The sequence below is a fragment of the Manacus vitellinus genome, unplaced genomic scaffold, assembly GCF_001715985.3.
Source record: "Manacus vitellinus isolate BGI_N305 unplaced genomic scaffold, ASM171598v3 scaffold_106_pilon, whole genome shotgun sequence".
NCBI lineage: Eukaryota > Metazoa > Chordata > Aves > Passeriformes > Pipridae > Manacus > Manacus vitellinus.
In genome coordinates, this window is record NW_021938827.1 from 726114 (window position 1) to 742131 (window position 16018).

Consider the following 16018-nt stretch of genomic DNA (forward strand, 5'->3'; position numbering starts at 1 on the left):
CTCCTCCTCCTCGTCCTCCTCCTCCTGGGGCCAGTGGGCTGGCAGCCCTCCTCACTAACTACTGCTTGTTTTCTATGCAACTCTAATTGCAGGGCACAAGGAGTATAACCACCTCACACCACCGGCAGCAAAGAAATTCCTCGGCATTGGCTGTGGGGAAGTGGTGGTGTGAGAGGGTGGTGTACCTCTGCCCCTACATGTGCACAAAATCCAGCGTTATTTATGGAAGGGAAAAAGTTACAAAGAATAACATTACAGGCTGAGTATACCTGGAGTAACACAGTGACTTTGATTACAATTACTGACACTGCTGGGTGAGGTGTAATTAATAGCACAGAGTAATTACGCGGTTCCTTCATCTGTTTAAAAATATATAAATATTCTCTGCTGAGTTTTCATGGAAAGCAGCAAACACCAGCCCCAGAGTCAGAGCCCTGCAGGTCTCCATGCATGGACTCAGGAAAGCAGAACTGAGGAGGAAAAAGGGAGAAAAGGTGAAAGAAGAACTGAAAGTAGCTGGTTCCAGAAGCAGCCAAATGATGCCCAGGGTACCTCAGGAAGCTGAACACCAGCAAAAAAGTAAAATGGAGCCTGAGGGGCTGCACTTTGTCAGGCATGGGTGGCAGTGCCATTGCCGAGATGGTTCCAGAGGGTGCTGCTGCTCCCCACCAAACCCAGCAGAAGTGGCATGAAGGTGATGGGCTTTGTTTTAAACAGATGAAGCACCCACCCTGGCTACCACATCACTTGCCAGTGAGGTCCCGCTCGGCCCCAGTGGATTTGACACTGCCAGCTGGGCTCAAGTGTGGATGTTCCTGGTACAAGTGGAGATGGTTGGAGCTGATGGAGTGTTCCATCCAGTACTTCTGAGGCTAGCTCAAAGAACCCACTGCCTTCTCAAAGTGTTGGGGGACTCCCAGAAGGCAGTGATGTGAGCACCTGAAGACTCTCTGGCACCAGGGCTGGCCCGCCAGCCCCATCACTGGCCACCGGTGCGTTGGCCAGGGGCAGCCCTGCGCGGCCCTGCACGCTGTAGGCACTGCTGTCCTGGCTCTGGCACATGTCTCCAGACAGGATAAAACACTGAGGACCAGAAAGAAGTGTTCCTTGTTCTTCCCTGGACAGAAAACACTCAGAGCTCCAGAGAACCCCCCCAGGCAGGTTACAGCCAGGAACCGTCACCCAGCTGGCAATGTGAGGGGGGGTTCTTGTGGGTCCTGGCAAGGATATGGGATGGAGCGTGGGCAGCATCGGCCAGAGCCTGTGTAAGGAATCCCTACGTTGGCATCCGCCTGGTGGGGCTTGGAGGTGGTGAGAGGGGAGTGCCCCACAGAAAAAAACTCTCCCTCTGGTGTCTCCGTTGCTTCAGTGCTTCTGACTTGATGTTTTGTTTTGTTTTCAAATGTGAAGACCTGAGATTGAGCGTGGGTTTTCTGTCTGCCACCAGACACCACGGCATGGGCTGGCCCGAGGCGTCACCTCCTGTCCCCTTTCCTTCACCACGTGTAGAGGCACCTGAACAGGGATGCGATTCCCGATACCAAGGCGTTGGCAAAGCTCCAAGCATTGCTCGGCACTGCTGGTCCCACCGGCTCCGGCTGAAGGGTCCTGCAGTGGTTCAAGGACCAGAAGAAAGTTCACGGAGACCTCGTGACCTGTATGGAAATTGCTTCCCCTGTCCACAGGGGGCTGAGGGGCTGCATTTTAGCAGCTGCTTGAGCTTGTGTAAGGGGTGGGGAAGGAGGTGGAGCTAACCCCAATGGGGCTCTCAGAGAGAGGCGTTTGGGGGGTGCCCACTGGCACTCCAACCCCCCGCGCCTCCAGGACGGCAGTGAGCAGGCGCTGCTGCTGCTGCCGCAGCATGTCAGCCATCAGCAGTGGCAGGGAGTTGAAGCTGGCACTGAGCTGCTCCAGCTTGGATTCCAGGCCACTGATCTGCTTCTCCAGGTCCTCGCTGCGGTCGTTGAGCTCGGTGATGAGGTCATACATCACGTTCTGCATCTGGGGAGGGGACATAGGGGATAGCAGAGGGGTTAGTACCATGGCTGGAGGGGTTAGTGCTGCTGCTGCTGGCAGAGCTGACCCCTTTAGCCCAAGAGTTCCCAGGCTGCTGTGACGATGATTTGGCTCATCCCTGGACATCACAGCAAGGAAACTCTGCCAGCCCTGTGTTGCTGAGCAGTGGCACCCCTTGCAAAAGCGAGTGCAGGTAGCCCCTGGCTTGTGTATGAGTATCTCCTCCTGCCTTCCAAGGGCAGCCATCCCACAGCAGCTATTCCTGGCTGACACCAACTAAGCTGGAGTATTTTGCGGTCAGCCAGGTCTGCTTTACTTTTTCTGAGTGAAGAGAAACACTCGGGTAGTCTGGCTGAGCCACAAGGGACTTGCCTTTGAGAGGTCGACAAGGGTGTTGGCTTGGTCACTCAGCTTCCTCTGCTCCATCTTCACACTCCGCAACCTGGGGAGAAGGAAAGAGCAACATGGTTGCAACACCTACCCAGTTTCAAAGTGCAGCTGGAGAGCTGCCTGCATCCCAGGCAATGGAAAACTGTCCCCACACCCCTGCCAGGGACTAGGCCTCAGTTCATCTAGGGCTCAGCATGCCCCCAACCCAGTGTGTGGCCCCTTACTGGTGAATGGCTTGTAGGAACTTCCTCTGGTGCTTCCTGACTTTGGCATGGTCGATCTTCTTCAGCAGCTTGGTATGCTTGTAGATGAGCCACGTTTCCCGCAGGACGTTGGCTGCCGCGTTCTTGATCTGCAAAACAAGAGCTGGCTGCAGGTCACCAGGCCCCAGCATGTGGGATTTCACAGAGACATTTGTCTGGCTCTGCCATGAACTGGTGTCGCAAGAGCACTTGACTGGCCCCAGCTGGAGCGAGGCGCTCGGCCTCTCAAGGAATGATGGGCAGCTCAAGCAAGAGCAAGGGCAGGCAGAGCTCTTGGCACCCACACCACCGCCCTGCTCTGCACTGATGCTTCAGCACTGGGCTCCTCGCCTGCATGTGAAATTGTACCCTAAGGTTCAAGAAAAAGAAAAAATTCCAAAGTTTTTCTCTATTCCTGCATCCATCTGCCACTCTTGGCAGGTCCTGGTTGGTCCGCAACTTCCGCAGGCTCCCCGGCTAAACCGCATCTCTGCTGCTCTCACTCCAGGAGGAATTGGCTGCCGTCTGCCTGGCATGGAGCCAAGAGATCCATATCCATGGCCAGAGGAGAGGGCTGACCAGCTGTTTGCTTTTCCGGCTCAGTCACACCGAGGTCCTGACTGTCCCTGCGGTGTCAGGGCTCTGGCTGGGATGTGGCTCTGCTGGGGGCTCCATTCTCATTACATCATATGCCATTGTTGGTTTGCCAATGTTTTGCCATGATGAGGCTACTGAGACCAGAGACCTCCTGCAGCTCCCACATGTTACCAGGGATGTGACACCAGACCCTGGCATGACAGCGACCCCATAGATCCCCCATTGCAGGTTCTATGTCCCTCCTTGGGAATGGAAATGGCAGGAGCCTCACAGTGTGGCTCTTGTCTGCAGTGAGCACTGAATTACCAAAATCTGGTTGTCCTCCTGACACCAACAGAAGTGAGATCAAGCTCTGCAGAAGGAGGGAGTCTGTATCCTCCAAGAGGGAAAAAAAAAATAGGCTTTTCCTTTCTGGGGTGTAACTGAGCATCCTGCATTGCCTAAATTCCCAGAACAGAGCTTGATGGTGTTTGCTTTCAGCATAACTCTTGCACCTGAGCTGGGCCCATCGCACTTGGACAACTTCTTCCACCATGGTACCCACAGGACCCACACCCAGAGGTGCTGACACCTTCCTCCTGCCATGGTATCCCAAATCCCCAGCTCCTGGCAGATGACATGGACCCCTGCTCCTGCTGCCCCCCCATGGCACCTTACCCGCTTCGTCAGCTGTGTGTCCATCATGAAGTTGTGGACATGTTTCTCAGCTTTGGTGAGCTCCAGCTTCCTGGCCACCACAGCCACCACCAGTGCCGTGCAGCCAGCACCCTGTTCAGGGATATCAGTTGGGGAAATGGTTTGTCACCCTCTTGTAACAGCAGCACTTACACCCTCACCCTTGCAATCCCCTAATTAACTAAAGCTACACGCCCTCCCCATTACCCTAACAAGGAGATATCACAGAGCTTGGGTGTCCTTGAGCAGCTGATGGGGGACTGGGTAATTAACGGGAGAGACCAAGGCTATTGACAAGGTCAGTGGTGAGCCTGTGCCACCACAGGCCAGGGATCTGCCCCATGCTGGTGCCCTGTAGGATGGGGAGCCCCCCACTCCAAAGAGGGGGGAGTGGGAGAGCGGTGGGGAAGCACCAGGCAACCTCGGTGAGAACAGGGAAGGGGCCCCAAATCAGGACCCCGCAAATCACTACAGCCAGCGCTCTGGCAGAGCCATGCCAGCCTGGCAAGCGCTCTTTAATTTAATAGAGTCATTAATTAACATGATGCCCTGAGCTGAATCCTTCCATATCCTCGGAAGTGGGACCACTGCACTCTCTCAGCTCCTGCCATTTCTCTCTTGGTGGGGCGACCACCCCTGGTGCCGTGGCTTGGGAAGCCCAGTAGAGCCCCCAGCCTCAGCGGGTACAGGATCTGCATTCGTGGGGGGGGGGTGTGTTGCTGTGCTGGGGGTGGGGGACACTTTGAAGGATGGTGTCTCACTGCAAAGCTGTGAGACACGGGCTGGGGGACAGCTTTGGGAGCCTGTGGCACTGGGACTGCCTTGGCCAAGCCAGTGGCTGCTCCCCTGCTGGGAATCACTGCATGGCCCCCACCCATAGGAAGTTGTTCTCCCTTGCTTGGCTCCCACCAATAGAACCGGCTTCATCTGAGATGGATCAAAGGTTTGCAGATAATATAAAATTAATCCCTGATGGTGGAGCCGCCATGGCTGAAGGCTCTCATGGGGCTGCCCTTAGCTGGGAACAGGGATGGCTCCATCCCCAGGGCCTGGAGCTAAGGTGGGCAGAGCCGGAGTGCTGGGTGTTGGGATAAATCTCTGGAGGAGCCATGGCCACTGGGCCCCTGACCACTCCTTCAGCAGCCCTGGCTGGCAAGTCCCACGAGCTGGGAGATCTCATGGGCACCTTGGAGCAGGTATGCCTGAGGCCCTGGCAGATGGTGACGTTTTGGCCAGAAGGAAGGGAAGCCATGGCAAAGCAGTGATGCTGGCAGGGGGTGAAGGGCTTCCAGCTGGTTCCAGCTCTTAGCAGGAGTCAGCAGCATTTGGAATCACTCTGAGTGACAGAAGACGGTGTGCACCAGGATGGCCAAGAGATGCTCAGGGGCCCTTCTTCTCCCTGGGCACATCACTGGCCCTACTGTGGGTGGCTTCCTCCACGCTTACTGAATACAGGTCCAAATCCACCCCAAATTCACCAGCTGGGACTGCTCCATCAGCTTCCAGGCTGTGAGACCTCAGACCTGAAGCCTCACACCTTGTACATGGACAAAACAGCTGGGAAATAGGTCCCCTTAAAATCCAGTGGCCCCACTGCTGCGATGGGGACAGGCAGAACCCGTGGGATGGGCAGCTGGCTTGGCACAGCCCTTACCATGATGCCAGTGAGGAGGCAGACTCCCTTCCCACAGTAGGTGTGGGGGACCATGTCACCATAGCCGATGGAGAGGAAAGTGATGGAGATGAGCCACATGGCACCCAGGAAGTTGCTGGTTACATCCTGCTGGTCATGGTACCTGCCAAGGAGACACAGACATCAGTGTCACAGCAGGGGACAGGGATGGGTGTGGGAGAAAACAGGGGTGCCTGGGCACAGTGGCTCCCCTGGCACAGGCTGTGCTGGGGTTTAGGATTAACAACACAGCAGGACGTCCCATAGCAGCAGTGGTTGCACAATTTCTGATGCAGAAAAACCCGGATGGACAAAATCAGAGCAAAAACTCAATGGAAAGGGCTTCTGCTTTCAGTCAGACCTGTCACCAAATCCTCGTCCCGCTCCCTGTGTCCCCAGTGTCATGTGGTGCTGTGGCGAGAACTGGCTGATGGGAGAAACAGCTGTGGCTCTGCAAAGCCCTCGACTGCAGCAGCCCCACTGCTGGCGTCCTCCCCTGTTCCTCGTGCTGCTGCAGCCTGGGCTGTGCTGCCCCAGGGGACTGCCGTCAGCAGCCCCAGAAGAACCGCCAGGGACGGATTCTACCCAGCCTCCAGCATCCACTTGGCTCTCAGATGGTGCAGGGGAATGGCTCACACACTCAAGACACAGCACATGTGGAGTGGCTGCAGCTTTGGGGATGTGCTGCAAACTTTCCAGGTCATGTCCCTGCTGAGCTATGAGCTCAGCAACTGCTCTGGCCGTCCTGGACGTGGGCTGCAGCTCCTCCAGCAAACATGGGGGCCCCAGACATCTCCTGCTCCCCAGGGCTGGTGCAAACCTGGCCAAGCTGTGCAAGTAATGCTTCCCGGGGGATGCAGCGTTGACTCCTGGCAGCAGAGCGGGGCCTGGCCCAGTCTGCAGCAGGACTTGGCCCTGAGCCCTGGGCAGGGGCAGGTAGCACCTTTGTCCCCTCATGGATAGGATAGTTGCCCTTCAGCCTCCCCGGCAAGTCTTCTCCCAGCCTTTTCATGGAATCATGAGAGAGAAAACAGATGGAGCTTTTGGCAATCCTGGCTCCCAGCTCATTGCTCCCAGAGCAGTTGGGTTTTCTCCTGTTACGAAATGTTTTTCCCTCAAGTAACTGGATACTCAAATGAGGTCCTGGTGCAGGAAAAAGCACCCTCAGCCATGGTGAGAGTTGCTTTGGGCAGCTGGCCAGGGGAGCTATAGCCCATAACCACAGTGGGGCTCCCCAGAATCCCAGCGCCAGCAGTGGCATGCACCCCCTATCCCGGCCAGTGTATTCCCCTGTGAAGGGCTGAGCCCAGCTCATCACATTGGATGGAATGTCTTGGGGGACGACCCCGAGAGCATCAGGCTGGACAAGGGGGTTACAGCCCAGCCGGACAGATGGACGTTTTCTCTTCTGACCAGCTCTTGGGGCAGAAGGAGCTGATAAACCAGAGGCTGGCACTCACCACAGCTGGTGTGGGCAGGAAGAGGGGCCACCTGCTCATGCCAAAGGACTGCTGCAATCAGCCAGACTTGAGTACTGCTTCCCACTGTCTCCTCGCTCGCCTGCCCCCCCCTCGAGGCCACAGCCACCCCGCTGTGGCTGACACAAGCATCACCCCCCGCCTGCACCGCGCCGCCAAGACGCCGCAGCAGTACCACCTCGGCTGAACTAACCCCACGGCTTTGGTGGCCCCAGCCCCGGTGGGTGCCCCGGGGGTGCCCTGGGGGTGCGCCTGGCTGGCTGCACGAACGAGGCACACATGCGGGCGCACGTGCGCGCCGTCGGCGGGCAGGCCCGCAAGCGCAGGCAGCGCAGGCAGCGCAGGCCCACCGCGGCGGCTTGTTGCTCGGTGGGCCAGGCGAGCGGGCGAGGTTGCTAAGCGACTCGCTGCCTTCGGAGAGCTGCGGCCCCCCGGCGCGCACGGGAGGATGCTGCACCCACAGGCTCTGGAGCAGCCCACGGTGCCGAGGGGACGTGCCATGGCCGTGCCACCCCCAGCCCCGGGGACGATGTCTTGGAGCGACACAACCACCTCTGAGCTGCCTGGCCCCCGGCAGGTGCTGGTTGAGAATGGTCCTGGAAGGAAGAGAAAACTGGTTTCCAGTGCCGGCGCAGCAACCTGCCATCAGTGGGGACAGGGGGACACATTCTGGGTGGCCCTTGTGGGAGCTGTGTGACACCCAGGGCTCGTGCATGCCCCAGGGACAGTGTGTCCCTCTCACGTGGAGCATGTCCCAGAGGTTTGCATCCCCTCAGTCCTGCCTCCCCCAGGGCTGATGCATCTCCAGGCCACCTGGGTTCGCTTCTGCCACTCTATTGACAGAGGGAGGTGATGCCAACTGTGGTGCTGGTGATCTGCAGCACCTCGTCTGTGTCATTTTTGGGATTTTTTTTTTGGTCTCTAATGGTTCTTTATTTATATTGTATTTTCCTGCCTAAGCCTCGCAAGATGTGAGATCACCCCTCTTGTGTGTGTCCCGGGTGCCTGTCTGCCTGTGCCCTATTTAGGATTCACTAACAACAATCTCCAAACACAGTTAAGCAGCACCCAAGGATCCAGCTCAAAAGGAGAGCATCATTAAGGGAGGCAGGAAGGCAAACACAGCCTGTAAAAGTTTGAAAATCTCAGGGTACCATTCTATACCTCTACCACAGCACTTAATCTGCCCTAATGCCTCTTTGTGGGTGACCAGAGCAACAGGTCCCACCCTGGGGAAGAGGAGGGGTGGCCTTCCTCTCGTCTTGCAAGCACCTGGAAGCAATTTGGGTGTCCCTGGTGACCCTGGTTGGGTAATGCCAGTTGGGGTGTCAGTTCCAAGGATGACACAAAGTTGCCACAACAGGACACAGGACACCCTGCGGGAGACCTGCCTTCCGTGCCCTGGGATGAACATCTGCTGCCGGCACCTTGCACCATGGCCATGGAGAAAACCCACTGGCACAGCACTGGGGATGCCACCACCACAGCCCCCTGGCTCCCTTGGTGGACAAAGAGTGGTGGCAGGCCCTCGGGAGATGGAGATGCACTGGTACCCACCAGGCATGCCAGGGCTGGCACGATGCCATCTGGCTGTGGGTTTTTCACCTCAGTTTTGTCATGGCAGTCAGTCACAGTGATGCCAGAGCCTGAGCCAGGCCCCGCCTCTTACCAGCGGCACCTCTGGCCTCTCCCCATACACAGTCCCCCAGCTCCTGCTGTTCTCCATGTCCCCCACCCACACTCCTGGGGCTCCTGGCACCTCACACCGTCCCCTGGCCCAGGCACTGTGCTGCGAGGACAGGGCTGACCCTGCTCTGCCTCCTGCTCTGGGGACAGGGCTTGGTGGGGGGAACCCGTGGTTGCCGAGGCCTCAGAGCCTTGCATCCCTCCCACAGGATGCTGGGACATCGCAGCTTCACTGAGCATCCCAAATCGCCACGCATCCCAAACCGTGAACTGCTGACCGTCCAGAGCTGCTGCACATCACCCTGAACTGCTGCACATCACCCTGAACTGCTGCATATCCTGAACCACTGATCATCCCAAACTTCTGCACATCCCAAACTGCTGCTCATTGTGAACTACCGCGCATCCCAAGCTGCCAAGCGTTCCAAACCGCCACGCATCCCAAACCTCCACACATCCTGAACTGACGTGCCTCCTGAACACTGAGCATCCCAAACTACCAAGCGTTTTGAACTCTTGAGCATCCTGAATGACCAAGCATCCAGAAATGCCACATCTCCCAAACCACTGCCCATCCTGAACCACCACGCACTCCAAACCTCTCTCACCTCTCGCACACACGGACTGTCCATGCAGCGATGATCCAAAGGGAAATGCTGAAGACCAGCAGCACCGTCCCGGGGCATATGGTCATGAGTGTCTTCATGACGAAGCGAGTATTGAAGTTGATCTTGTTGAGGGCCCCGATGCTGCGTGAGGATGCGTCGGTGAAGAGCTTGCTGTGCAGCAGCATCACTCGAGCGATCAGGTAGAGGCGCAGGAACATGGGGATGGACAGGATGATGTCCACATCCGCCTCTGCCCGAGAAGGTGTGTAGGAGAAAGCCAGGCGGGCTGTCCAGAAAAATTTGTACTCCCCAGGGATGGGGTGTATGGCACAAACCAGCATCTCCAGGCTGATGTAGAGGATGCGTTCATAGGTCATCGCTATCCGCCAGTCGTCAGCTCCATTGTCGATCACAAAGAGCTACCGAGATGCAAAACCACGTGGTTACTGGTGGCCCCAGCCAACCTACCCCACCGGCCTCTCACTATAGGCAGCAGGGGTCTGACACTAGAGCTGAAAGGAGCTGGGTGTGGCATGGCCAGGAGCACTGAGGATGGACAGGGTAGGAAAGGGTGGGAATGAGCTATCACCAGCCCCTCTGCTGATCTGCCAGTGTGTTTCAGGGATAGCTGCAGTGCTGGGGACACTCCAGAAGGCTTTAAGGTGCCTGGCCTTGAGCATGTGCCCAGGCATGACATGGGGACAGCTCACTGAAACAGCAGCTGGCAGGAGCCCACCTCCCAGAATGGCCCCCTCACCCAGGCCACAGAGACGGGTGAGCTGTGGGGCCACAGAGCACCAGCATGAGCCACCCCAGCCCCTCTGCTCCCACTGGTGCTGCACTGGTGTCACTGACAGCCACCACACCCTGAATTCCAGGGCAATTTTTGGGGAGGGAACACCACAGTCTCAGCATCCAGCTGCTGGCAGAGATGGGATCCAGTTGTCATGGCAACAGACGGTTCATCCTGGGTACACCAGCTCCTCTCCCACCATCAGTGATGGAGTTAGGGTCTCTGCAGGAGCTGGGGGGGATGGCAGCTTGGGCTGGCCTTTCTGGAATGCCACCAGAGCTCTGGAAGTCATCCACCCTGTCCTACCTTGGCAGGTCTGTTCTGAGGCTGCCATCGGCTTCTCCCTGGTGCAATGGGGACACTGGTGTCACCCACAGCAGCAGGAACGTTCTCAGGGCCCCTCTGCAAGCAGCACTTGGCAAAGATGCCACCAGGAAGGGATCAAAGGGGATGTGGCAGCTGGTGCTACAGTCCATGTCCTTGACCCTGCAAGCACAAAGCGTGCCCAGGGGTCCAGGACCTATCGCAGTCACTCCAGCCAGGGCAGTGGGTGGGGAGCATGGCTCCGGCTGGCACTGAGCCCAGGAACAATCCTCCTGCCCTCCCAGAGGCCCCAGTGCACCTGTGCCAGCCACCCTGCTGGCAGGGCACAGCCCTTGGGGTTCTCCCTGGGGATAGCAGGAGCCACTGGGACTGACTCATGGAATGGCCGTCCCGGCCACCTCCCTTTCTGTAGGGAAAGCTCTGCTCTTTTTAGCTGCTTTGTTTGAGAAAATGTTTATAAAAATGCTCCAAGCTGTCAAGGGAGATCCTCAGGCATTTAGCAAGCTGACAGTCCATTCCTTCCTGGAAAAGGGTGTTAAAATAAACAAATTAGGAAGAGGAAAAAGGCCTTTTGACTGCATAGTGGGGGGTTGCCATAGTCCAACTCAGGTAAGGGAAGGAGCAAGGGGGGATCCAGGCAGGTGTCCCCTGAGCCAGCCCCTCTCAGCTCTGCACCTTTGAAGCATCGTTGTGGGTTTCCGTGGAAACCTGGTGTGGTCCAGTGGTACTCAAAGGGGCATCCCCAGCATCACTGGCTCCAGCAGGGGAAGGAACAAGTGTGTCAGCCACCACATCTCCAGACAAGTGAAGCCCAAGAAACCACTAAGTTGCAGCATGGGGACAAAAGCTTCACCAAAATGCGCAAACAGCCCTGGGCACTCCAAGCACGGGGACAAGGGGGGCTCTGCCTCCCCAAACGCCTTGGCTGGCACTGGCAAACTCGCCAGCACTGCATTCCTTCATGTGTTGTAGTGATAACGGCATGCTGGCAAGGGATGGCACATTCCACACCTCCACCCAGCACCAGAGACATTGCTGGGGTGCCCCAGCCCCAGAGAAACTGAGGCACAGAAAGATCTTCAAGTATCCCAAGGACTAATTAACACAATTAGGAGGGTCATACAATCACAGACTGGCTTTGGCTGGAAGAGACCTTAAAGCTCATCTCATTCCAAGCCCCTGCCATGGGCAGGGACACCTTCCACTAGACCAGGTTGCTCCAACCTGGCCTTGGACACTTCCAGGGATGGGGCAGCCACAGCTTCTCTGGGCAAGAGAGGAAGAGGGAATACTGAGGGAAGAGACTGAAGTCATTGTTTCCCGGAGGCTGGGAGGTCTGACAGTGCTATGGCCGTGTGAGAACAGCCCCCTCCTTGGGTGAGAGGGACAAGAAGCTGAGGATTTACAGCTCTAGCAGCTCCACTCCACCCCAGTTGGATTATCAGCAATGCTTTTACAACACTTAAGAGATAATAGGGTGATCAGCAGCCAGCACATCTCTGTCTGGAGCAGCTCGAGTCAAACCAATCTCATTCCCCTCCTTGCCAGTCTAACTGGCCTGCCAGAGCAGCCAGGACTTTAGTGAGGTTTGGTCTCTGCGTGGAGAAGGACAGCAGTGGGATTTTGGCTCTGGTCAAGGCGGGAGAGGGGGGATGACCTGACGGCTGTGAGGGTGGACGCTGTATTTGCACAACATGCTGCCAGGAACAACAAGCAAAGGAAGCCACGAGCACCAGGGCATGGCTCGCCCAGTTGACCCTGACCGCTGCCACCCCAGGGTAAATATTATTCCAGCAAAAACCACAGCTCCCAAGTACTTGTTTTGAGCAACCCACCCCCAGGCTTGGTCCCCATGCAGGCAGGCTGAGCTGGAGTGGGGGCTGCAGGGACAGAGGCGGGCAGGGACCAGGATGCTGGCAAAGCCACACTGGCACCCAGCCCCGAGAGGGACAAGTTGGGATTATGGTACACTCAGGACTGGGAGCTTCAACATCCCTTCCCGGGATGCTCCTTCTCCTGACCGGTGATTCATTCCTCCCATGCCCAAAACAGGCCGGCATTGTGCCGAAGCTAGTTACGGTGGGGAAGTGCAGCCTTCCTGTCACAAACTGGGAGCCCTTTAACTTCCCAAGGAGGAAGAGAATGTGCAGCCCTGATTAGGTAAGGATTTCACAGCTTTCCTTGGCACCTCGGCTGCTCCAAGCCCTTCCTGGCCACAGCTTCCCCCAGCCACCAGCAGATCCACCGGGCACCCGGCTCACCGCCCCCCAAGGCCCTGGCAAGGAGGGAGGAGGTTCCATGCAGGTAGTGAGCTCAGATACTATGTCCCACCCAGGTGGCTGGAAAATCCCTCAGCCCACCCCAGCAGCCCCTCACTTGGCACTGATGATGCCAGCACCTACCTGCACCTCCCGTGTGTGGTAGGCAATGATGAGGCCCAGCAGGATCACGGTGGAGAGGCTAATAAGGCATTTCAGGGCCAGGGAGAACATGGAGTCCTGCAGGGCAAGAGTGGGGAAGGCATTAGGGGGTGTGCAGCTGTGGGACACTGTTGGCCCTGGGCTCCACACCCCAAAGAAGGTGCTGACCCCCAACAGCTACTATCTCCCCCTCAATAGCACTTTGGCTGCCTCAGCCCCCACCCTAAGCAGCTTGGCATGGTAGTGAGGGCACCATCAGCACCATCAGCATCACTGGCACCTCTGGCATCCAGCACCACTGGTACCACCAGCACCGTGGGCCCTTCCTCCAAAACTCTTTTTTAAATTTAATTCTGCTGAGTGCAGTTCCCAGCCTCCCCTCACTGAGATGTGTGACGCCAGCGCCCTGGCCCCATCCAGCCTGAGCCCAATATTATGGCACCCAAATGGGTGGCCTAGATCCTCCTGCTAATTAGTCCTATGTAAATTAAACCAGCTCCTGATTCACTGGTGGCCAAAGTGGCTGATCCCCAGGACCCCACTGGGAAAAACAGGATTCACCGTTTCCTTTGGACACCGGTAAGCTCATGTGGGTGCAGCCACAGACTGACCCCACCAGTGCAAGGGCTTTGGCAGCACCTCACCAAGTTGTTATCCCTAAACCAACCTGCCTTGCTGCTTCACCCGTCCCACACCCCCTTCCCCCATCCCTACCATGGTGAGACCTGGCACACTCATGACATGTTCACGGCAGGCCCTCCTTGGCTCGCCAGTGTGCTGGGCTGCCTTCAGGTTCCCTTGGCTCCTTCTCACCGGTGTTCCTCATCCCTGAGGGGTGTTTGCACGCGGAGAAGGGACTATTTGCTGCGGAGGCGGTGATGCATTGTTAACAACTTGGCTCCAGCCGCACAATTGTGTGGATATAATGGCTGGTGTTGAGAGAAGTGCTGGGACCAAATACTAGCTATTAATAGGCAAACTCCAGGGCAGAAATGTGGCAAGGCAGCTCTGGCCAGAGCCTTCCCAGTGGCACCAACCCTGCCTGATGCATGAGCATCCACTGGCTCACCTGGCATATGTTACCCACTACATTTACCAATGCCTCCTGCCAGTGTCAGGTCCAAAGAGCTGTTCCAGGATCCCGTGCTCGCAGCAAGCAATATGGAATCTTGGCTGAAATGGGGCAAGACCTTGGCACCCGCAGCACATGTCCCACTGCACCACGTGGGTGGCAAGGTGCTTCACCCCAGCAGTGCCGTTCAGGTGGTTGGAAGCAGCAGTGCCGTCCCACAGGCAGGAGAGGCCCTGTCCTGCCCACACTGGAGTGACGGACAGGGAGCAGGCAAACCCTGGCCACTGTGTCCTCCCTTCCCAAATCAACCCTGGCACCCTCTGGCTGGGAGCATGTGGTAGCATGGCTGGGGCTATGGGGCAGAGCTGGAGCTGGGCCAGTGCCAGCAGCACCGACATCCCAGTCCGCACAATAGCAGCTGGTCCTGACCCTATATAGGTGCTCCCATGCTCATGGTTGTGTCCCTGCTGGCAAGCTCTGGTTTTCCAGCGGGGGCTGATAGGGGTAAATTTACACCCATAGCCCCACTGCTGTAGATCTGGCCAAAGGCCTGGGGAGAAAAGGGCCCAGGGACTCCCCTGCACCCTGCGCTTGTCAGCACAAGCGTTCACACCACAGTGGGGCAGGGGTGCAGCAGCAGGTCACAGCTGCTGCATGGTGGCAGCGCTGACTCACAGGGTCTTCCCCAGCTGACAAAGCAGCCCAGTGTGCCAGGGCCAGTGAGCGTGGCAGCGGTGCTGCTGGCAGCTTGGTGAGGGTGGACAGTCCCCCCGGTGCCAGGCAAGCAGGCACATGGAGCCTGCAAGGGCGGCCGCGGCTCAACAGGTACAGGCGCAGGTGGGGGAGAGTGGTTTGGCCTTGCTCCTGCCAAAGGAGAGTGGGAATCACTGGGAAAAGGCTCTGGCAGTGAAGCATCCTTCTGCCTTAGCAGGGGAACCGGGGATGCCAGTTTGGCACCAAGGCCTCCCACTGCCTCGGACAGAGCAGTGGAACTGCTGCCTGCAGCCCCCACACACCCACTGTCGCTGTCAGCCATGGACAGACGGCACTCAGGAGCCCCCCCACCAGGCAGCTCTGTGGGGAGGCAGCAGGGTCCCCTACACCCACGAGACCCCCAGCCACGTCCCTCCCTTCCTCCACCTCCTCCACCCACACTGCCCTCCCCGCTGCCCAGGCTGGATAATGGCAGGAAGTGGTGAGCACCCCCTTCCCACCTTGCTCCTTCCCCTCCACCGGTGGCACTGTGGCGAACGGACCCCCGCTGGCTGCCCCCCAGCCCCCTTGGCAGTGCCGTCCCTCTGACGCCCATGGGTGCTGCTGCGGGTGCCGATGCCTTCCCCTCTCTGGATAGGTATAAATAACATGACAGATGTCTATACAAAGAGTTATTCATATCGCTGCCAACCAGCGCAGCCCGGGAGCAGGAGCTGGAAGGGATGTGGGGGGGAGAATTATAAATAAAAGACACTGTCCTGCAAAAACAGAAGAAAAAAAAAAATGGAAGGAAGGGGTGTGGAGGAGGAGGAGGAGGGAGGGGGTGCTTTGCTGCACCACCAAGGGCGCTTTGAGGAGCACCTGACCATGGCAGCAACAGGCACCGCAGACTTCAGTGGGTCAGTGCCCGTCGCTGCGGGTGTGTGGGGCAGGACTCGGCACAGCACTCACTGGCACACAGCCCTGGCAGCCCCCGGTCCTGTGGTTGCCTGTCCAACACCTGTGGCTGCGGGGCATCCACTAGGCCCTGGGGACATCCATCAGTCCCCCCCCAGCCTGTCCAACCCTGTTGCACTCTGGATGGGCCAAACAGCTCCAGGTCTATCCTATGGGACACCAGCTGGGCCAAATGGCTCTGTGTTTATCCCGTGGGACACTAGATGGGGCAAACAGCTCCATGCTCACCCCACCAGCCACTGTCTGGTACCACCAGCTCCACACACACCCCCCTGGCCCCATCAATACCTTGGAGTAGAGCCCCCAGGAGAGCTCAGTCTCGATGACCATGACAACAATGCCGAACATGCCGAAAATGAGCGCGTAGTCACTGA

At 57.7% G+C, this 16018-nt stretch overlaps 1 protein-coding gene across 1 annotated transcript; it reads right to left on the reverse strand.

Moving 5' to 3' along the window:
* KCNN3 (potassium calcium-activated channel subfamily N member 3) lies at positions 1–16007 on the reverse strand. The gene is made up of 8 exons (XM_018088638.2): positions 15933–16007; positions 12884–12979; positions 9365–9783; positions 5575–5716; positions 3903–4013; positions 2631–2758; positions 2389–2458; positions 1–2001 (listed from the first exon to the last, which is right to left on the reverse strand). The coding sequence occupies exons 1-8, from the start codon at positions 15990–15992 to the stop codon at positions 1705–1707; spliced, it is 1323 nt and encodes a 440-aa protein (XP_017944127.1). The 5' UTR covers positions 15993–16007; the 3' UTR covers positions 1–1704.
* Between the last annotated feature and the right edge of the window lie 11 nt (positions 16008–16018).